Genomic DNA, 22,550 nt, shown 5'->3' with positions numbered 1-22,550 from the left:
CTGTGGTCAAAGATATTAGACACAGGCATAGGCTAAGTTTGTGTGCATGCAAATCATTGGTGGCATTGGCAATTAGAAAATAATTTGAGATCTAGTCAGCCCTCACAGGACTCTTTGAGGTAGCTGGCTTTCACTAATTGCTCTACAATAACTATGATCTTTTGTACTGAGGCTGCAAAAGGAAATTCACCCCTGTTACTGTAGTGTATCAAAATTCTCCATACAGATTTAGATCAATTTCATCCCAAAATGTTTGAAGGAATACCTGTTGATAATCTGTGCAGATGGAAGAGCATACTATATGTTCATACAGATATGCATCCAAAAGCCTACCTGGACATATGGGGGTGGGGGGCGGGGCTGGATATGAATTTTGAGTGTGGTTGTTATGTTTTTAGTTTATTTTTCTTCTGGGTTCTGTGAGAGTAGCCTGAAAAGGAATATTTTCTTGCTTCTACACCCAGTGAGGAACCAAGAAATACAAAAAATCCATAGAAATAGAAATAGTACACAGCTTCTGGCTAACCGTCAAGACCTGGTCCAAGTTCAGTGTAAGTCTGGAGTGAAACTTCAGGCAGCTTCTTATCTTATTTGAATGAGTTCCAGCATGCTTACTAATTTCCTCTGCATCGCCTCTGTGACAGCATGTTTAAAATTACAATGAGCCACAGTGCTTGCTTTCGGCTCTTAGAGTTTGTCTACAAAAGAAGTTAACGAAAGGTATGAATGTAAAGTTCATTAGGGCACATTAATTCCCTGGGTGGATGCTCTTATGCAGAAAGAAAGTAGCATAAAGTGAACTAATGCCAATTTGCGTCTCTATTACAGCATTAAGAGTTATGCATTTTTAGAGCACTTAAAATTCACAGTTACATAATTCAATTTCTCATGGACATGATGCATATTTCTGCACAATCTAAAAGTTTTAGCAGATGTGAGTTTTGTCTTTCTCTTTAAAGAGATCTTACTATCAAGGTAGCTTGAAAAAAAAAAAGACCCTTAGATTCAAGAACAGTTTTTAATTGACTTTTGGCAGTTTCAGATCATTGCATTTCCCAGTTAAAGCATTATATGGTGGAAGGGGTGCATCATGAGAAGAAAAAGAACACTCACCTCTTCAATCATGTCCAGTAATGCTCTGTTACAGTTCTCAAACCTGGATTTCCATGTAGCAGTATCCTTTTCCAATTTCTTCATTTTCTTTGTCATCTATAGAACCAGGAAGAAAAGCTGAATCTCAACAGGGATCCCACACTGCAAATGGAATTAGGGCAGACCTTTGGCTGTACTCATAACTCTGCTCTCCAAAATATGCAAAAATCTCCTCATCCCAGATGAAATTATTGCAGTGAGAAATACCAAAATTTAAAAGGAGAGAGCTAAGCACAGAGTTCAGATATGAGCAGCTACTCACTTTCTCCATCTCCTGTTTGAAAGTGGCAAACACTTCATTGCTTTTGGTCAATGTTTTCTGAAATTCTTCAAACCTTTCAGAGTAGAGAGTGATCTACATCAATGGGAAAAATAAAAACAGAGTGATTTCAGAGACACCAGAACAGTGAACTGAATGATGATACCTCACTTTGGTAGAAGATAATAAAATGGGTATTGTTTTTTACCATGTAAATATTTGGAGACCAAGAAGCACCAACATAAGCGAACTAAAACTGTATCTTTTTAAGGCTGCAAATTATTATGATGCCTCTGTTGCAGAAAGAAAATCTGAGGAAGAATGGAAAGACACAAGCCAGTGATTTTGAAAAGACCTGGGAATTATGGATGCTGTATTCTTGTGAATTTTGCAGCGCTGGTGCCTCTATGCAGGTTGACCAGAAATGAAAAGCTTTCCTAGAAGTGGAGACTAGTGGAAACATTTCCCTAAGTAACTCCTTGGAGTCTTCAGGAGGACAGTAATAAATCCAGTCCCTTGCTTTCCTCACAAGCCATGTATGCAATTGTGGCTGACATCTGTCGGAGAAGACTCCTAGGATGACCTACTGAATGGAAAATAGTAATGTGGTAACTGAGCCATCTCTGTGGGTGCACTGGGCTACTGGGACGTGGGCAGGGACTATCCTGAGCTGGTCTGACCACTGATGCTGCACAGGACCAGGCAGTGGGGTTAGATCCAGGTAAGAGTCAGAGCTGTGCCTGAGCCAACATTAAACCCTGCTTATTCACCTGTTCACCCAGCATCTTGATTACCTGGCAAGCCAGGCTGGGAGCTACATGCCAGCCCAGCTACACTGCTGCTGATATCCGAGCAATCTAGGGGTGAGGCATCCCCACATCTTGTTGCAGCCACAGTTTCCCCTCTCTCATCTTTCCAGTCCCCACTTGTGGCACAAGTCATGGACAGCAGTGACATCAGGCAGCATTTGATGCTTCGCTGGACACCACCACGGAAAAGGAGTGTCTCTGCTCTCTTCCTATGTTATCTGACATGGGGGCAGCCCTGCTGCTGAGCGAAGCCCACTCTTGGCATCATGCCACCATGATCCTGCTCTGGGTGCTGCCAACCTGCATCCTTGGCACCATGACGTGAGAGAGCTGAGAGGGCACCCTGTCAGCTCTGTTTTGCAGCCAGCGTGTGTACTGCAGCTGCAGGCAAGGCCACCAAAGGTGGAGAAAATAATTTCCTGGCAACCTCTTCTGCCAGCTTCAATTCACTTCATGAAGTAGACCAGAAAAAAAAAAAAAAAAAGGTCTTTTACAATGTACCAGCTTTTAAGACTAGCAGGGGTCTGTATTTTGCTTATCAGTTTACCTCTGGTAGCCACGTGAAAATTCATCTGTGGCTGCATTTTGTCAGAAAACCATATTTCCATGTTCTTCTATCTAATGTTTGTGGATGTTTTTGAAAAATCTGTTCTAAAGATCTGAGACTATTTTTTCAAAGTACTCTCAAAACTCCAAAACCATGCAGGGTGCTATATAAAGTACAGCTATCAGCTCTTCTGAAAAGAAGACCACCAGCCCCAGCTCAGACACTTCATCCTGGTTCCCAGGAAAGCCCAGCAACGCTGAGGTGATCGGACAGTTCGTCTGTCCAGCCTGACAACTCTCATTAGAGAGAGTGCAATTGGCGTGGCACACACTGCCTGGGACAGGGTGGGCGCAGAGCAGGCGGGGGCTCCAAGCAGCCAGGGAGCTGCCACCTGCGGGGAGCTGATGAAAAGATTAACCAGGAGCTTTATTTCCTGTGGTGCCAGCCAGCCGACACACCTCCCCTGGCGCTACTGTTCAGGTGCTGAAGAAAAGAGGATGTAGAAAGTGTTGCTAATAACGGGGTAGGTTTAGTTCTGATTTTCAAACCGGATAGAGTTATGTTATGATTTATGTTCCTTCTGGTTAGCTGTCATGGCGCCCCTGGGAACACGTCATTGCCATAATTGCAGTGTTGTGTGGATATGCCTGAGCTAAGCTGAAACTGGGCAGTTAGGGTCTTGGTGGCTGTGAATCCTCCCTGGCTGCAGCCCTTCCCTGCCAAGCTGTGTAAATGCACGGGAGGTTAATCCCTGCCGAGCTCTGCGCTGCGGATAGCGGAGCTCCCTGACATACAGCATACCCCTGAATTTGTATGAGGCTGAAGCCAGAGCTGGGACATGTGCATTAACAGAAACTCAGAGACATTTACTTTAGCAGCCTGAGTGCTGCCGTGTAGGTGGGACCTGATGCCAAGCAGGCCGTTTTCGGCAGACTGGCTGTCCCTATAGAGAAATGCCTGGTGTGAGGTGATGGAGCTGGGGTGGCAGCCCAGAGACTTTGTCCTGAAAAAGCTTACCTCAGTTCTGTCTCTGCTTTTCCCTCCCAACTTTCACCTATTGTTTAATTAGATAAAAAACCTGTCAGGTTTGAACAGGGCCAGCTCTGATCTCAGCTGGGGCCCTAGGCAGTACCACGGCACAAAGAATAGCTGCTGCACTTTAAATTTGAATAATAAATGAGCGAATGTTTTTACAGTGGCTGGGAGCAGGCCGAGGGAGCTGTCTCTCACAGGAGCGTGTGCTTGCGCTCCATGGTCTGGGAGACGAGGGCCAAGCAGCAGATGAGGACCCCTCCAGCCCCGCTGTGAGGTCCTAGGGCAGAGCAGAGGGGCCGCTGCTGACAGGGACAGCTGGCGAGCGTATGGCTTCGGGAAATGGTGACGTTTGCACATTTCCATGCTCTGAGGCTGACCCTGGTGTGTTGCTACAGTGACGACTCCCCTTCATCTCCTTCATGTTCCTCTCAGCTGACATAGGCCTGTGGTTGTGTTATGCTGGCTACCAAAAATGGAAGGCCTTGGCTGACTTTTGTCTTCTTGCTTAGTTTCAAAACATGATGCTAAAGAAGTCCACATAAGCAATGTTCCCGGGGAGGGTGTGCATTCTCTGGGAGGTGCCATCACAGTTTGGGTGTATTCCTTGAGCAGGCACCAATTCCCTGCAACCATTTGGAGGGCTGGATTTGGCTGTCTCAAACACGCTGTGCTGACCAGAGACAGGACTGCATGAAGCTGTTGTCCTCAGGTTCCCTTCAGCTCAAGGAAGCACAGGGTGTTCCATCACCTCCTCCACACTGGGGTGTTATATCACTCAGTACAGTATGCAGTGAGTGCTATATTAAGGCTTCTAATTGTCTCATTGATCAGTATCTTCTCATAATGTCCATGCAGTCATTTCTCTGTTAATATCTATTGGTCATTTTATGCTGCTGTTTGCATCAAGGAGCTCCTTATGCTTTTTCTGTTCTGCACTTGTACAGCACCTTGCACAATGGCGTCTGGTCCATGTGGGAGGCCCTTCAGTGCTACCAGGCTGTAAATAATGCTAATTATTGTTATTATTCCCAGTAATTCCAAATGGAGGCTGCTGTGCAAGTGATAGTGTGCATACGTGAACAGAACACCTAACTGCACGTTTCATTTCAGCAAGTGAACCCCTTAATTTTCATCTAAACAGTTCTGCAAGGGGCACATGTATTATCAACGCCTTTGCACACTTGTTTGACTGGATTTTTCTAAAAACAATTTTACCATTTCAAATGTATGCTTAATGTACTCTGTTTTTTATCAACATGTTCACCTTCATTAAACTGGCTACAGAGGTCTGCCTGCATACAAAACTCTTTTTAGTTGACCATAAAAGTTTAATTAAAACCACTCTGAGAAAATTGGGACTGCATTTGGGACTGACTCAGCCGGAGGCCTTTGAGGTTTGATTGCAGAACCTGTCCAACAGGTGTCGGCAGCAGTTCACCTGATATTCTTCGGTGTGCTACCTGCTTATCTTAGCCTTTGAAACACCACATAAAGGACAACATATTTCCGGGTTGTCATTTTAACACTAGCCCATCTTGACTGATCGACAGGTAGGAGTTAGATCGTCTACAAGAGGTAAGCTTGAACAACTTAGCAGTATGCTGAACTGTGAGCAAGGGCTTTGAAAGTACTTGCTGATGGGTGAGGAGCTGAGTGGCTGCAGGACTGACTGCCCCAAAACTCTGCTGGGAGGGACCATCCTCACAGATATGTAGATGAAGATAAGAATCCATGACAGTTTCTGTAAGTCCAGGAAAATCTACTGACACTGTCTTGTTTTATAGTGAAAGTCTGTCATATCACCTAGTTTTCTCACTTGTGTTTGAGGCTGAATTATTGTGTAGGGGGAAACCTTTTTCTACCTATTTTCTGTTTCTTGCTCTTACTGTCTTACTCCAGCCTGACTTTTAATATAATTTGGGGAAGTCATGTTATTTTATTGAATGTTTCAGAATCCAAGTACCAAAAGCCTAGAGGCTCCTTTGTATAAACCCTCTGTAGGCAAAGTTCAAGCTAAAGTTAAAGAAAACTCTGCTGTCACACCCCGGTCCAGAAAAGCGCATCGCACATCAGCTCGTTTGGTAGATATGTTCCATGATATGCTTGTACCTCAGTGCTTTGCTGGGTTAGAAGCCTGCCTGAAGGATAGTTCTGGTAAATAATCAAGCCAAGGCACCCACGTTGTTGTGAGGTTTAGCACTGTAAACACTCATAAATACCACAACATGATCTGCAGTAGGGGACGTTGCCTTAGAGTTAGCTCAAAAATAACCTTTTTCCTTCACCATAGTCTGTGTGATGTCGAACGAGACTAGAAGGAATACACAGAAAACAGTTTGTATACTTTACCTGAAATGTGTCTCATGGACTAAAAGTGGGCAAACAAAGGCACACCATGCAATCACCTCTCCTACGTCACCTGTGCCTGCAGGACAGTCTCTTGTTCCTTTAACATTTTGGCTTGGAGCTTCCATTCTGCAGCTTGGTTCAGGAGCTGTGGTTTGGGCAACAGAGAGAAAATTGTTAGATCCCCATTTTTTCAGTTGGAAATCCTCAACCTCCAGCTACATGTGCTTCTGTTGCTGCTACCTTGGTAAGGAGTAACTTAACTCTCAGATGAATGTGGGAAGAGGCGTCAGGCAAGATCGAATACTTATTGCTATCCTCAGAAGAGGAATGGGGCATTTGATTAGAATAGGCATATCTGAATATTAGTTTAAAAACTGCTTGGAATGAAGTGTGTAGTACAGTATGCCCTAAGAAGTATGGTATTTAAGCATATCTTCATGTGACCTGTAGAGTGTGGTTACGACACCTTCTGGCATTGTCATTTCAGCACGGCTCAGGCTAAATTTCAGCTCTCCTGTGAATGGCAGACTCCTTTTTGCAATAATGATCAGGACTTAGCATACAGATGTGGTCACAGTCAGGCATGTCTCAAAAAATCTTCTAGCTTCCAAAAAGGGAATGCCCAGTAAATGTCACGCAAAATCAAGCTCTGGTGTCTGTTATCTTAGGGCTCCATTTGCATTGACATGCCATCAGCAGAGACTCCCAGCTCGGGGTGAAAAATGCCTCACTTAGATCAAGGAGGCAGCCCAAGAAGAGTTTGATTGCAGTTTCATCCCTGGCTGCTCCTGGGAAGATGTTATCCCTACTTCAAGGCATTAGCAAAATGATATTGGGACGTGTAGACTGCACATTGGAGGATCAGCTGAGGGTGAATGAATTGTAGGAAAAGGTGTGTGGACACTTCTACAGGTTGCAGTTTGGAATCAGCACTTCCAAACTATTCTAGCAGTTGGTTTATCTGAAACTGGGGAACATTTATTGAAGTGTTAAAAAAAACTTCTAGTGCCTAACCATCATGTATACAGTGTTACTTTTACTGGTTAGGCTAAATGTATTTCAGGAAAAAAAAATGCTAATGATAGCTTGAGAAATGAAATATAAACAATTTCATTTGCCACTGGATTTTCTTCTGTTGGACTAAATCGTACCATTTAAAATAACACAACTGGGCTTTGAAAATATGTTGAAAATTACTGTATAAGTCAATAGAACCCACTCATGCTGGAAGTGAAAGATGAGTAGAACCACATACAGAAAATATATTTGATCCTAGTAAAAACCTTGATTCTAAACATTTAGTTAGAAATAACACATGCAAACTACTTGAATTTCACCTGGCAAAAGGGCTGAGGATGTATGCTATAAATGCTGATCGAACAATATAATGACTTCTCTCCTTCTCCAGCTATTTGTGGCACAGAGACTCAATTAGACTTGTATATATATACATATTTATATATAAGCTCTAAAAGGTACACTTTCTCCATCCATTTGGCCTTTTGATTCAAACCCACTGAATTATTAGCATCTACAGTTTCCAGGATAAGAATGATTTGCAGCTTAGCCATGTATTGTATGAAGAAATACCATGTTCTGTTAGTTTTATACTTGCCTCTTAATAATTATTTTAAGAATTTAATTTGATGTCTGTTTCAATTGAGGTAAGTCAAATTCTGAGTTTAGATCTTGTGGGCTAAAATTTCAAGATTTCGAATAGGTCATGTCAGCATGTCCTAGCTATTAAAATGATGTGATAGGAAAAGGCCTAGGTTAAAAGGGTTTCCTGGGAGAATGTATGTTCCTTGCACATAAAAATATATTTTTTAAGTTTGGATGAAATCTGGATTTTTAAGTTTCAGGTTTCTGTGATATCTAGTTGGTGATTTAAAAAAAAAAAAATAAATTCATTTGAGTATTTATAGGGTGTCTGGGTTGAACATTTATTGGAAGTTCTTTGAAAACCTCCAGGGCCACTCAGTCTCCAGGCCAGTCATTGCTTCCAAGAACTGGGCTTTTATCTGTATTCCTTAAATCTTGGCTAGGGTTACCCTCTTATCCAGTGTGCCTGGGATAATGAAGAGGCCTTGCTTCCCCTGCCATGTCTTCTGCCACAGTATGATAGACATGAGATGGGCAGAGAAAGCAAAGTTGCTTCTTTTGCCTAGTAATGAAATGTTTCTTCTCTACTATTGACCCACATAGCTTCTGTAGCTAGTTAAAATCCAAGAGTTAATAAACTCTTCTGTAAGGAAAGCAAGCTGCAGAGAGGTTTGCTCAAATTAATGTGCACTCTTATGCAGCTTGGGGTCATCTACAAACACCAAGCTGAGAGAAACTGCATCAGGAGAACTGACACATTTATTAATTGGCTATGAAGTGGTAACAAGGAGGCTGAAGTATAAAGAAATGATTCAATATTGCATGAGGTGTTTACAAAACAGAACTTCTGTGAAGCCTGGTGTTGTTAGACTATATAATTAGAGCTAAGATAGCTGCTGGAGACCCAGGCAGTCACATCATGCTCTGGTCTGAAAGAGCCAGTCCCCAGGAACACACATTCTCATTTAATGACATGGACCTAGGGGCTGGTTTAGTGAAAATTAGGCTTCCCCTTTTTGCTGCCAGATTTTACAAAATTCCGATTATGTAGAAATCTGATCATTACCGTCCAGTCACATGCTTGAAAGCCACAGAGGCTTTAAACTATAGTTAACTACAAATCAAAGTTTGCTTTACGAGTGCTGAAAATGCATGGTATGTCGAGGAAGTCCCAGGTAGTGCTGACCAGTAATGGGATGATAGTAAAACTGCATCTTTAGGTCAGGCTGACCCTTTGGGAAGGCCACACAGCAAAACAAACGATTGCTGCTTACTCAGGGAATCACATTCTTGTTGCATGTGAAGAATGAATTGTGTGAGAATGAGTCAATCTGCCTGTTGAGCTGTGATGTGCAGAGGCTGCAGGAGAGGACATCTCTCCCTGAATGAGGTAAAGAAATTTTGTATACGAGCAAAGATTCCTACATGGAAGAACTGCATAGAAAAACATCAAAGCGAGCCTCCAAGGAGCAATCAAATTGATAAAAGAATATAAAAATTCTCATTTAAAGATATTTGCGAAATCCTGCAGCAAACTGATGCACAGGGATGTCAAAAAATGGTATGCGGAGAACTGGTATGTACAGGAGGCTGGAGTGCAGCAAGGCTCTGACTTTGCACATTTGAGCTGGAGAGAGAGCGAGTTAAATGAGAGGACTCAGTCAAAAACACCTTAATTTCATACATATATATACATACCCCCACACAATAGCTGGGTGGGCGGGGGTAAGAGCTCAGCAGTATGACTGAGAGGGGAGATGTGTAGGCTAGCTCTCAGTACTGGGCTACCTGTGATGAATTGTGACATACTGGTCGTGCCTTGTCTCATGGCATGGCTTTGGCCAGTCACTGAAGTTTTCCAGCTAAAGCTACCTTGCTCTGAGGTGATGTTAGTAATATATCACCAAACTATCTCAAAGGCAGGGTTCTGAGCATTAGCTTGGGAAGTATGAAAAAAATCTTTGAACACGGTGCATTTAATTATACACCCACTACTTAAAGTCTGTGTGTCTTGTTTTCGAACCTGTTATTTCATAGGTGCTAGTCATACATTCAGCAAAGCCACCAAGGAAATCTCCCACTCCCAAATGTAGATGGTGGTGACTTTCATGGCTTTAAAAGAAACAAAAATAATAAAACTGTGTGCATCAACTCTGAATAAAATGCAGAGAGAAGATTTGGCTACAATCAGGGCCAGGTACTGCAGCAGACAGCACCAAAGCTCATATTCTCTGAGGCACTGCAAGAATGGTCATTGACACAAGGCTGTGTTTGTGAGTTTTCCACATGGTCAATCTGTCTTTTGGATTTTATTTTATTTTTTCAGTATCTGAAATCTGAGACTCAGTAGCAAAACTCACAGTGGCAGTAGTAAAGTAAGCCCAACTTTGCCTTGTCATTGTAAAGCATTTCTTGGAAATGTTTCCCGGGGTTTGCACCTGCTTAGGATGAACTGTCATGAGTGAAATTTTGGACTTTGGCTTTAAATAGACCCCACAGTGAAAGGGCAGACTCAGCTGGACCATACACTGTTATGCAGAGACATGTGGATGTGCACCTGGAGAAGTCTCAGCTCCTCTTCCCCCTCAGTTTTTCAGCTGGCAGTAAAGCTTGAGCAGGAATGGGTGTCCCAGCCACAAGATCAGTGTAGAGAAAGAGGATAAATTCTCTTAGGAACAACTTTTGGTGAGAGGTGTTTGCTGTGTTTCCCTTGTGCTCTCTCCAGAGGGCTTAGAGCCCCACAGTTTCATCCACATTTTACGGCATTTTGGTTAAGCTTGTACTAACGTATCTCTTTTCAGACAAAAAAGGGGATAAATATCCCTTCAGAGCTCTCTAGTGCAGCTCCTGAGCTAGCTACAGGACTGGTGAGGACTAAAGGTTTCCTCCAGCTGCTGAGAGCCCGATGCTCCCCTGTACATAGCCTCGGCTGCTGCCACCACAGAGAAAAGGGTCTGGGTGCCAGTGGTGAACGCTGGTAGAATGACTGTGAAAATACCAGGCAGCATGAGGAAGCGAGTTTTGGTCTGCGTAAGTCTCAAGACATGTGAGGCCAGGGTGGGGTGTCCTCCCCCTGTTCCACCTGTGCCTGTGGGGACATCCTGCCTGGAGCTGCTCTCTGCTGTCCCCCTACCAGAGGTGTCCCTCCACCAGGCAGGGAGGAGCAGCAAAGGAATCTGTGAAATGAACCTGGGTTCTTCCTGCCTGGAAGAGACACTGGCAGAGCAATGTGGGGAGGGAGCCTCTGCAGAAGAAAAGGGAGCCTTGATGCTCCTCTGGTCTCCTCCACTGGCAAAACCAGACCCACAGGAGGACATCTGGGGAGGCTGAGTCAGGGGTGGGTACCAGCCTTCAGCTGACTTAATCATATGTTCTTGTTCTCCTTGTTCTTGCTTAAATGTGCTCATTCACCATGTGAGGAGCTGGAGCATCCAATATCAGAGCCGTTTGGAAACTAATGGCATCATCTGACACAACATCATGATGAATCAACTGTGCAGTAGCAGTGAGTTAGCTGGAGCAGACTGTGCTCTAACCTACTGCTCACAGTTTGTGTCAAAGGCTGTAAACACTGCTGAAAGCAGTCTTCAGAGGCTGTTCTTTTACATCAAGCACTGAGAGTAGCATTAAAAACTTCTCTTGTGTTTCTCTACTACTGTGTCACAGCTCTGACCTGTAGAACATTAGTGAAATATCATGCAGGGCTCATTTTGGCCTGAAGTTAGATAAAAGACAAGTTAGTGAGATAGTTACATATTCCTTTTCTTTCTGGTGTCGCTCCTCTGCTTCCTTCATCATTTCCTGAGACTGCTCCAACTTGGCATCCACCAATTTCTGTTGAAGTTCTCTGTGCTTGAATATTTTATCAAGGTGCTGTAAGAAAACAAATCCTGCTGAATGTGCAGGTTTAGTTACGTACACAGACCTTCATGCTCATGCATGTACAGCTATCTACCGGAACAAGACAAGACAAAAATATTGCAAAACAGGAAGACTCCCAACCCACTGCAGTTACAAAAAAGCTGTGGTGCTGATAAGAAAAACTGTGCCAGAATTTGCATAGGAAGGGAAATGTGTTTACATGATCTATTTTGATTTGTAACAAAAAGAAAAATAAAAGGGGGGGGGGGAGAGAAAGAGAAAGAAAAGCCTCAGCATCTTTGCCAGTTCTATGATCTAAATATAAAGTCATCAGTATATTCCAATTTGATTACAGATCAAATAATTGGCCATCAATAATAAACATGCAAGGAATGCACTTTTTTGTAGCTGCTAAGTGGCCAGTCGATCTAAGTCACTGTGTAGATAAATGTGTAGAAACACATTGCACCTGCAGTACTTGGGAGCATATGCACATCTCCTACTGCCCTCTCTGTTAACACATGCCCTGTACATCCCATTTGCTCTGTCCTCACGTGCATAATGTGGGCTCGGAGGGCTTGGGTAAAAGTACATGAGTGGGGATGTGGAAGAGATCAGACCAGATGAACCATAGGTCTCCTGTGGCCTGTAAAACTTCTGGCTCCATGGTGACCTTCAGGAGGTAAGCGTTGCTGATAGCACTCCTAAATTGTGCTGCATTTAAATAAGACTAAATATTCTGAGCACATCCCTCTGCTTTACATTGTCCTTTTATAGAAACCACAAGACAGGGATGTACATTCCCTTCGTTCAACATAAGGCTTCATACAAGATGCAACAGATTTAGAAATGAGTGTATTGTATCGGGCATTGCAGATTGTAATGACAGGTTACTTATGTTTTATTCAGCATGATAATGTTGTCTGGTTGCATTGAGACTCACAATCAACACATTTAGAAACAATAAAAAGACCCACTGTGATATTTGTTAGCATTTTCATAAAATCAAAACAAAAATAGTAGCTTGGGACTTTTCCAGAGTTGTTTTTTTTTGTGTGTCAAAATTATCTGACCTATTCTAATATTTACATTTAATGCAATTTTCCATCCGTGTGTTATCTGCTAGTTTTTATGGTAAATGTTGTTCCTGCAAAGAAGAATATATTCCAAAGCAAAGGGCCCCTCTCTCTCTTTTGTTATTAGTTTTCTGCTTCTGGGAAGAGCGGAAGCATTCACACCAGGACTCTTCTCAGCAACCTGTGTCTTGGGGGATCAGAAGTGCATCTGGCATCACCAGTGGGCCAGACTGTGCAAAAAGATGGTGCTCACTGGGGACTTTGGGGTTCCTTATGGACTTGGGGGAGCTGTGTGTGGACTGGGGTGCAGCTTAGCAGGTACCCTGCTGCTTGGGCACCTTGGTCCCTCTCCCCACCCATCATAGGCAAAGATGCTGTGGGTGCTGCAGGCAGGATGCCGGTCTGGACAACTCTTCACCCACGTTCGCCATATGGGATCCCACTGGCTCGATGCATGCATAGCTCCAACCAGTTTGCAAAGCACGGTGGAAGTCGCCCGAGATACCCAAACGATATCGTGCGGGGGGACAGGTTGGCAATGTGTTCTGCTTTCCCCTGGGAAGCTGGGTTTGCTGCCTGTCTCCGTGGGTGTTGCGCTCACCTCTTCCCGCAGCTCGTACTGGTCAATGATGCTTTTCAGCTTCTCTGCCAGCTCTGTGTTCTCCTGGCAGAGCTTCATGTTCCTCTCGCTTTGCTGCTCGATCTGAGCCTGGATTTCACTCAGCGTGCCCTGGAAATGATTAGTAATTTCTTTCCTCTTCTCATCTTCCTCCCGTGCCCGCTGAATCGTTTCCTCCTGTTATAAACAGGAGAGAAGGCAGTAATGTAAGATGCATAATAAGCAGTTCCAAAAAGATACTGTTTCAGAGTAGCATAAAGCTATTCTTTGAAGGGTTTATACATCTTTACATTCCTCTTTGGAGATTTTCTTCCTTTCATGTGCTCCAGCATTAGGCATGATTCTAAATTTACAGAGCAAATTATACAGCGGTCTTGAAAAAATTGCAGAACTAAGAATTTGCATTTATAAAGATGGATGTAGAACAGAGTTTCAGATCAAAGTGATCCTGGAAAAGGGGACGTTCATGCAGGTCTTAATTCATGATACTGTAGCACAGCTTTTACTTTGGAAGATATTTTGTGGAAGTAGTCAAAAGCTCTTTTATCAGAATGCTTTTTGATTGAATTATGAATTCACCCTTTAAAATGCCTCCATTTAACTAGAAACCCTCATATCAAATTTATGGAATTTTGGATTATCATTTATTAAGAGGAATTCCCTGTTTTCTGTAGAATCCCTCCCCATTCCTCACATTTCCTAGCCTTGCTTTCTAACTGTCACTAATATTGGGTTGAACTTATTAGGTGGTAGAATCAAGGAGAGCTTGTGGGCTGGTTCTTAGAGACTCAAAGTAGAGAGTCAGAATTTGTCTTGGAGAAAGATTGATGGATTATGTTTTAACCAACTGTTGAAATTCTGTTTTGAAATTCTTTTTATATATAAAAGAGAATGTGGAAAGAATCTAGATTCTTTGCTTTCAGTGAAGAACCGTGGACAAGTTTTATTTCCTTTTACCCATTTGCTTCCAGGGCAATCTGCCCTTCTGGGGAATGTAATCCTCATATGCAGTGGCAAGTACAATATCTACTGTCGTTACGAATCATGCCAGAACCATTTTAAGAAACCTCTCCACAGCATGCAAATGGCGGACTCTAATAAGGTTTCAACTAGTGTAGTCATTTACATAAAAATCTCTGATAACACTGCATATGAATATTTTCTGTAAATAGATCTGAATAAAGCCTTCACTGACTCTAATGAAGTATAATTTATATCATAAATGTGACATAAAGGGTGTTGGTTCAGGTCCTACTCTTAAAGTAAGTTGAATACCGAGTGACCCAATTTCTACTTAACATGCAAATCACAAGACTGATCTTGAAACACTCCCGTTCAAGGTAGAAGACGTTTGTCCTTTTGCTGCCAGGAAGCAATAAGGATGACAATGCTTTGGATGACAGGAGGAAAGCTGTTGGAGCTATGTGTGATAATATTACAGCAGTGGACAGAAATCACTGTAAAACCCTGTTGTGCGCTGAATTTTACAAAAGAACATGCGTGTGTGTTCACTAACAGTGTAAAACGAAGTGTGAGCCCAGAACTCTTAAATGGAGGAAAGAATGACAGAGGGAGCTGGGCAAATGGCTGGGGGGGTTCCTGGTTCAATACCTGGGGTGGAAATTGGACACACAAAAAATATGGAGCAAGATGAAAGAGAAATTCTCTAATTTTTATTTTTATTTTTTGGAATTGGTAAGAATGATTTTGAGTTATCCTGAAATATTTTGCTTGATGAGAATTTGAGCTGTGTTCTGTTTGTACTTTCTTTTTTGTTTAACTCTTTTAAGGATGATTTTAGAACAGAAATACTGTTCTAAAATAGAGTTTAAAACGCTACTTAGAAAGCATGTTAAAACAACGGTTTCAGCATTCCCAAGATGAAACATTTAATTTTCTTCTGAAAAGTGATATTTATATATATATAATATATATATAAAAGTAGTCCTTTTTGTTCTTGTTTGAAACTTTTATTCTTGTTTGAAACTTTGCCAAATTTAACTCGAACTCCTTGATGGGTTTAGTCAAGTCAGAATTCTGTTTTACCTTTAATACACTGTTTAAAAAACTGCTCATGGCTCTTTCTTCTCCATTGCTTAGGTGCAGCTCTGAGCAGGGAGAAGATTGACCAGGTGCCTCCACTTCAAGTAGTCAAATACAAGAGTGAGAAACTGAACATGTTTGGAGTCCTATTTCTATGGCTTCAAAACACCCTTCCTCAAAAATACTTCATTGTTTCAATGGACCAAACAGTGTTATAACGCAATGTCACTGCTGTGATTTAAAGCTCACCGGAGTAATAAATCCATCTGAATATAAAATAAAAAAATGGTGTCTTTCACATAAGTCACACTGAACAGCTCTGTTACAAGGTGAAATGAGACATCCTGAGAGTAGCAATCATGCAAATATTTAAAAAAAGAAAAGTGCGTGTGTTACCCAGAGGATCTTATTTTCTGCTCATCTTTTTTTTTTTTTCCTGAGCAGAATAATTACACAGAGGACAGAGAGAATACAAAGTTTCATGGTTATAAATGCTGAGAACTAAGATGCGTTTTGTTGCAGGGCAGTGAATTTCTCTTGACCTCTTCTCTGGAGAACAAGCCTATGGGGGCTGGGGTGTGCCCCAGCGAGCTCCTCAGAGTCCCTGTGCCAGGGAACAAAAGCCCTCTGTGCCTGACGCTGTGCCATACCAGGGAGCTGCCTGCGATGCTGCTGCTCCCATCTGATGCTAGACTGTTGCCTGGGCCCAAAGGTAAAAAGGGTTCAGCTTCAGAGGTTTGTCAGCAGTACTGATAATACCATGGGAATAGTGATGGGTCTGTGGAGGTGTCTACTTTAACACTGAGCCTTTACTAGCTGTAAAAGCTGATGGCTGAGGTTGCACTGGAGCCAGGGAGGGGTCTGGATGCCCATGGAGCCCTGCTCTCCTGCCAGCTCCCCTTCACCCACCTCACAGTCTGACAGACCCCCAAGTCATCAGCATCACACAGATTTTGTTATCACAAGGCCACAGCTGTTTCTTTAGACCTGGCCCCATAATGTGAGAAAATACCCTTTTTCCAGTAGGTTCCTTAGTCCCTCCCATTTCAAGACTCCATACTGCAAAGTAAAATCCTTGTAAAATTAAGGTTGTCCCCTGACTGGAAGACTGAAGACTGCCCTCCACCCTGTGTTATTGCTGCTACAGCTGCATTAGCTGCACAGAGCCTGGAACTCCTGCCCTGCTTGGTTGTAGGGAGCAGAGCTGAGAGCGTCTGGGGTGGTGACTTCTCAGCATCACCACAGTGAATTCATAATGTGTGAACCACACTCCCGCACTCTCTGTTTATTTCTTTTAACAGTTTTAAATTAAACATTCAGTTTTAGTGAGGGGAAGGAAAATAAATAAAAAAAAATTGTAAATTCTTTTAAGATTTCTGGTTGTAGAAGACTAATATCCAGCCACTATTGTTTCTTTCCCTCTGTCCTTTCTTAATCTTTGTGCTCTGTATCTACCCCTGCTGCAGCACCGCTATCACTCTCATGTGTTTTGCTGCTAACAACGTAAAAATGCATTGAACAAAACCTTGTAAAATTAAGACAAGGATATTTTGCACTTTGGGATTTAGCACTGGAATGTGAAATAATTTGCAAATAGAAGGGCAATGTTATCTCTGGTCCTCATCTCTCTCTAGGGCAAATCAAGACAACTGTTAGTCTGCTGAAGCCGTATCAGCAGAGATGATGTGAGTGCAGACTCCTCATTTTCAGTGAACTGCTCTCCCCACTCCCAGGCAGCTTGGTCTGAGCCTTAGGTCTGCAGTTTGGAGCCGAGCCCATATTCAAAGCTGTTGACTGTTGTGACATTTGTATGAAAGTCACTGCTTAATGCCAGTAGCAGGAAGGACAAGGGACCTGAGATATGTTACTACAAGACACTAAGTAGCCACCAGACCTTCAGCTAATTGGCAGAACACTAACACAATGCAGAGAAATGAGATGCTATTGCTCTTAGCAGAGCTATTCTCCATTGCAGTGGGAATATGTTGTTACTTCACGAACATTTATTTTGCTTTTCTTGGAGGGAGAATTAAACATCTGTTTTCTGCTGTGAGCTGTAACTGCTAGGAAATAATCTGAATAGCTGGACTGTAAGTAAGTGAAATTTTGAGGCCAGTATCTAATACTAACCAGAAATTCTCTTCTCTGATCTGCACTGTGGATTTTCAGTGCAGCTCCGCATTGCATATTCATCACCACTTGGCTGCACCAATCTCCAATTAATGGGAGTTCCACACACCAGATGAGTGAAGATGACATTTACATGACATGATGTGCATATAATGTACCACATGGCAAGTCAGAGGATATTCATGATCTGGATAGGCCAGGCTTCTTTGCTCTTAAAATGACACAATCTCCAACAATTTTTATTTTCCATTCCTTTGGAACGTAATCAGAAAAGCTAATCCCAAATGTTAAAAAAATTATGAATCAGCTTCTCTGTCCTGCTAAAGCCAAAATAAAAATTACTTAAGCATGGGGTTTTAAAAATAACGCACAATAGCCCTGTTTTGAGCCCTCTCAATATAGTCATAAGCAAAAGAAAATTACACTAATTTAAATAAACAGAAGATGAGATTCTGGATACTCACAGATCTCCAGAAGCTAAAGCTTAAAGGCAAATATTCCAAGAATTGTGGTAAAATTGTTAGAGAGACAAAACCAGATAAATATATTGAATTTCTTTATTTATTAATTTATTCTGCAAATATATTTGTTATACTATTTTTTTTTTTTAATGCTGAAGACACAGGAAAGAGAGGAAAGCCAGTATTCAGTGTTTCTTAAAAGTTCTCCAGCTTCTTAGAAAGAAGAGCCCAAATTTCAAACACTTCTTCCTTAGCTGAAATATCAGCTTAGGTACCTTTCCTGACTCCCCTGGCTTAAGTACAAGGGAAAAAATCAGAACTGAATGAGGAATTGATGATTTTATTTAGGGGACTTAGTTGCAAAGTAAAACAGACCAACAAGTAGGAAGATGTTGGAAAGAGACTTTCCTAAATGTAAAGGCAAAATGCATGATGAACTATTTGTATGCAAAGAGAAAGAAAAACAGTTATTCTCTACTAGTGGGATTAATAAGCATATGATAGCTGGGAGATAGTGCAAGTCATTCAACAAAACCTGTTTCAAATACGTTTTCTGAATATAATTAGTTTTTCTCTATACCTTTTTCCACTGACTTGGGCATATGATTTGATTGCTTTAGAAGTCTCAGTTAAGTCTATACAAAGCACTGTACTCTTAAATCACTTTAAAATTGGTTTGTATTTCTGCTGAGAGATTTTGCAAAAGATGCTCTGGTAGATCAGTGTGGATCGATACTGAGATATAGCTTAATATACACTAGGTTTGGTACAAATGATAGGCAAGAATTTATTTGACACTGACAGTTTTGAGCTACTGTAACTGAGCACACAGAGATAGATATGCTTCCTGTCTGTTAAACTGCTTTACACCTACTCATGCATAGTTTGTGTTTAGACATGGCTGTTTCCTCTCACAGATATATTCTTACGAACACACAGTAAAAGTTAAGGCTAGCCCCTGAACGCCCACTCCTGAGGTGGTAGAAATGAATGAGAATCTATACAGTTAATAGAAGTTATGTGAGGTGAGGTTGTTGCTGCTAAGAATTCATATGTGTTGTTCTACACATAACTATACCTCCATAAAGGATTTTGAATAGAGCAAGCAGAGGCTTTTTGTATAACACTACTGTCACTAACATATTCTCAAAAGTAAAAAGAAAGATCACAACAGAAATATATACCTTCAACCTAGAATTTTTTAAGAACCATAATCAGATTATAAATTTCACATTTATATGGCATGGTGCACCAAGGAATAGGCAGATCTGGTATATGGGTCCCAGCGTCTTGACACTCTTGAGGATTTCCTTTCTGAACTGGTGTTTGTAATCCAGACAACTTCCACAAACAGTGTCAGCATCCTTGCTGTTTTGAAGCCTGATGTCTTGAGGAAAATGTCCTGACTGACAGACATCACAGATCGCTTGAAAATGCCCAGGAGCTCAAATCATATGAAAACAGCTGCCAGCCTTCTGTGAGTCCTGTACAGCAAATCTGTTGTTTGTATAATTCTGGCCACACACCTGTATTCACATTTGTAGTCACAGGGATCTGAGAAGATATCTTCTGGAAGACCCAGCTGCTACAGATTAAAAAACACCCCTCCCCAGCTGCCTGCTTCACACTTGGACCCTCCATGCCGGCAGGTTGGAGCTGAGAGCTGGAGCAACATGGACACTTCTCGCAGCTAGGCCTGGTGCTGGGTGACTGACCCTGCTGGGAGGGAGAGGGTGACCTGCCACAGCAAATTTGGCATGACTTATCTGTTGGCACTACTTATTTTTCCTGTGCTGGACTACCTGGTAACACACGAATGGCTTACAGCTGATGTAGGTGAACTCAGAATCACAAGATCAGACCGGCTGAGGTTGGAAGGGACCTCTGGAGATCACCTGGTCACATCGCCCTGCTAAAGCAGGACCACCTGGAGACAGCTGCCCAGTACCATGTACTGGGCATCTTCCTTCTCTCTGCTGGGCGCCTCGATAAGTCCAACACTCACCTTGAGGTTTTTGTTGTGCCTCTGGAGCTCCCTGCACAGGCTCTCGAGTTTGCTGCGGGCAAGGATGGCTCGGCTGTGCTCACTCTGCAGCTGGTCCTTCTCCTTGGTAATCTGGGCCTGCCTCTTCTGCAGGTACTTGAGCTGCTTCTGCTCAGCACGATGTTCTTCAAGCTGGGCAGGGAATGGGGGTTAAAACACATGAAGAGGAAAAGGAAAGAAAAGGAAATTAATTTATTTGAAGGGCAGCTGTGAGATTTTGTTTTTGTTTTAGTGTTAAGAACAAGAGCAGTTGGTAGCTCTTAATGCAATGAGATTTCTCCAGATCATCAAGATAACTCAATAGTAGCTCATTCTATTTTGCAACTTCATGAAAGAGAAGTCCCCAGATTTCCTAGATACCCAGAAAACTGTTGAAAACAAAACAACAGTGACAACAACAACAAAACAGCAGAAAAGGTGCTGGACACCAAGGATAGAGTCTGTGTGAGGGCTTTGCTGCTGTTGGAGGCAGAAGGCTTTTTGTGGTTTAATTCGTCAGGCAGTTAAACACAATACAGCTGTTCACTCACATTCTCCACAGTGGGATAGGGGAGAAAATTGAAAAGTGCACAAACTTGTGGATTGAGATAGGAACAGTTTCTTGAGAACCCCAGCCTCCTATCTGGCAAAGCAGCATAAGAAGCTGAAAAGTCCTTGACTTGTAAGTACTGCTCAGCAACAACTAAAAACATCGGTGTGTTATCAGCATTATTCTCATCCTAAATCCAAAACATGGCACCATACCAGCTACTAGGAAGAAAATTAACTCTATCCCAGCTGAAACCAGGACAAGGCTCTTCAGGGAAGAGCTCTCCAGAACAACCTGTGGGCACTTCCTCTTGGCCAGGCTTTTCTCACTCGCAGACACATGTGGGAGCATTTGCCATTTATGTTTCTGAAGGTCCCCCTCATGGGGGTGGGTTACAGTGAGTCAAGCCTCTTTCCAGCTCTTTGGCTCCACGTAATTGCTGAGGAAATTATGGCCAGGCCATGAAGTTCACTTAGGAACTGTTTCTGTGGATGCGTAGCTCCTGCGTTCCCCGAAGGGCTGGTGGGGAGCGTGACGCTGGAGGTGGGATGAGAGGGAGCAAGGGCCTTGCTAATGGACTGGTCATTTCTTCTGACACATGCCTATTATTGGCTGTTTGGAGAAATTTGCTGCACTACAAATTAACACCATAACAGAAATGTCAAAGAACCATTTCTCTTCTAAAGCTTTTAAAGATTTCTTCTTCCATTCCAACCCACAGCAGCCCTCCTCGCTGTATTACAGGCATGAATGCATTGTGAGACATTTCTAAAGTCCAGATGTTTTCCAGTTATTCACGAGCTGCGATATGCAAACTTTAATAATAATGGCTGTTATTAGGATATATTATGTAATAATATGGTATCGCTGGTATTAATTATTAACCCCCGCATGACTGGGAAAGTTTGTGAGTGCAGAGGAGCAATGTGCAGCTCAAACAAGGCAGACAACAGAAATAATATGTTGCACTTTCTCTGCCCAAGGATCTGTTCTCTGCAGATGTTCTGTAATTTATGCTTACAGTACAGAGCTCTGTGTATTATCAATCAAATCACAGCTAGTCATACCACAAACCAATGCAATCGCCAGCTTGAAGTATATTTACAGTTTACGCTCAACTTTCAGCATGTGTTTTGTGTATTTTTACCCCAAAAGATTAGAATAGGGGCCTCTACATCTAATCAAGCTGCACTAGCTGAAGTAATTTTTCTAGTATTGTAAGGAGAAAAAAAAACCCTCTCTGTAATTAAGGCTGAGATTTGTTTTCTTTTATAAGCTTGATTTTGGCCCCTTCCCCTTTCCTTTTTAAAAACACACACAAAATGTTCTTTTTGTTTCACATTTTGCATGTGCAGTCTGTGCTTAGCAGTTAATGCTTTGTCCAAATTTTCGATGATTCACTCAAGCTGTGCTTGAGGTAGGGGGCTTAGAATGAAACTGATCTTAATCATGATAGGAAATGTCTTCCTAGCATTTTTTGCCTTTTCCCCCCCCCCCCCCCCCAATAAAAATGGCTTGCTGTAGAAAATTATGTTTGAAAGTTCTCAGAAATATCTAGGATACGACATTACTTTTGCACTGAAGAAGGATACTCACTAGTAAATAAGAGTGACACAAGAGCACCAGGGATGATTTAAAAAAAATAATAATTGATGAAATATTAGCTAAAATTAACTTCAAATAGAAGGAATTCTGATTTTTGAAGGCTGACCTAGTTAGATAAACTCTCAATTTATGGGGAAAAAAAGTTTTATCTTAATCCTGCTGCAGACTGACAATACTTATGTCTATGTATTAGTGTATAGTTGCTGTATACAGAACTTGAGAGACACTCAGGGCTTCTGAAAATACGAGAGAGTGAGGAATCTGCTCCAGAAGTGGTGCTGAGTGAGCGCTTGCAGCATGTGGGGCCAGTGCTTGAGAAGGGGGTGTGCTGTGGTGGTGGTGGAGGTGGCTCGGGCATTGGTTCTTTAGACACTGGCACAGGTTGCCCAGAGAGGCTGTGGATGCCCCATGCCTGGGGGTGTTCAAGGC

The 22,550-nt window shown here is 42.3% G+C and overlaps 1 protein-coding gene across 2 annotated transcripts in view; it reads right to left on the bottom strand.

Moving 5' to 3' along the window:
* The window catches only part of TXLNB (taxilin beta), a 53,968-nt gene that overhangs the window by 19,564 nt on the left and 11,854 nt on the right, over positions 1-22,550 (bottom strand). For both annotated transcript variants that reach the window (XM_080588074.1, XM_080588075.1), the window contains 6 exons: positions 19,949-20,119; positions 13,292-13,486; positions 11,507-11,626; positions 6,222-6,296; positions 1,415-1,507; positions 1,114-1,209 (listed from right to left, as the gene is read on the bottom strand). In XM_080588074.1, coding sequence (XP_080444200.1) covers positions 1,114-1,209; positions 1,415-1,507; positions 6,222-6,296; positions 11,507-11,626; positions 13,292-13,486; positions 19,949-20,119 — 750 coding nt within the window. The remainder of the gene's footprint in view (positions 1-1,113; positions 1,210-1,414; positions 1,508-6,221; positions 6,297-11,506; positions 11,627-13,291; positions 13,487-19,948; positions 20,120-22,550) is intronic.

Source organism: Anser brachyrhynchus, assembly GCF_964034855.1.
Source record: "Anser brachyrhynchus genome assembly, chromosome: 3".
Lineage (NCBI taxonomy): Eukaryota > Metazoa > Chordata > Aves > Anseriformes > Anatidae > Anser > Anser brachyrhynchus.
Note: the sequence above shows the minus strand (reverse complement) of the source record. Positions and strands in the feature narration are given on the sequence as shown.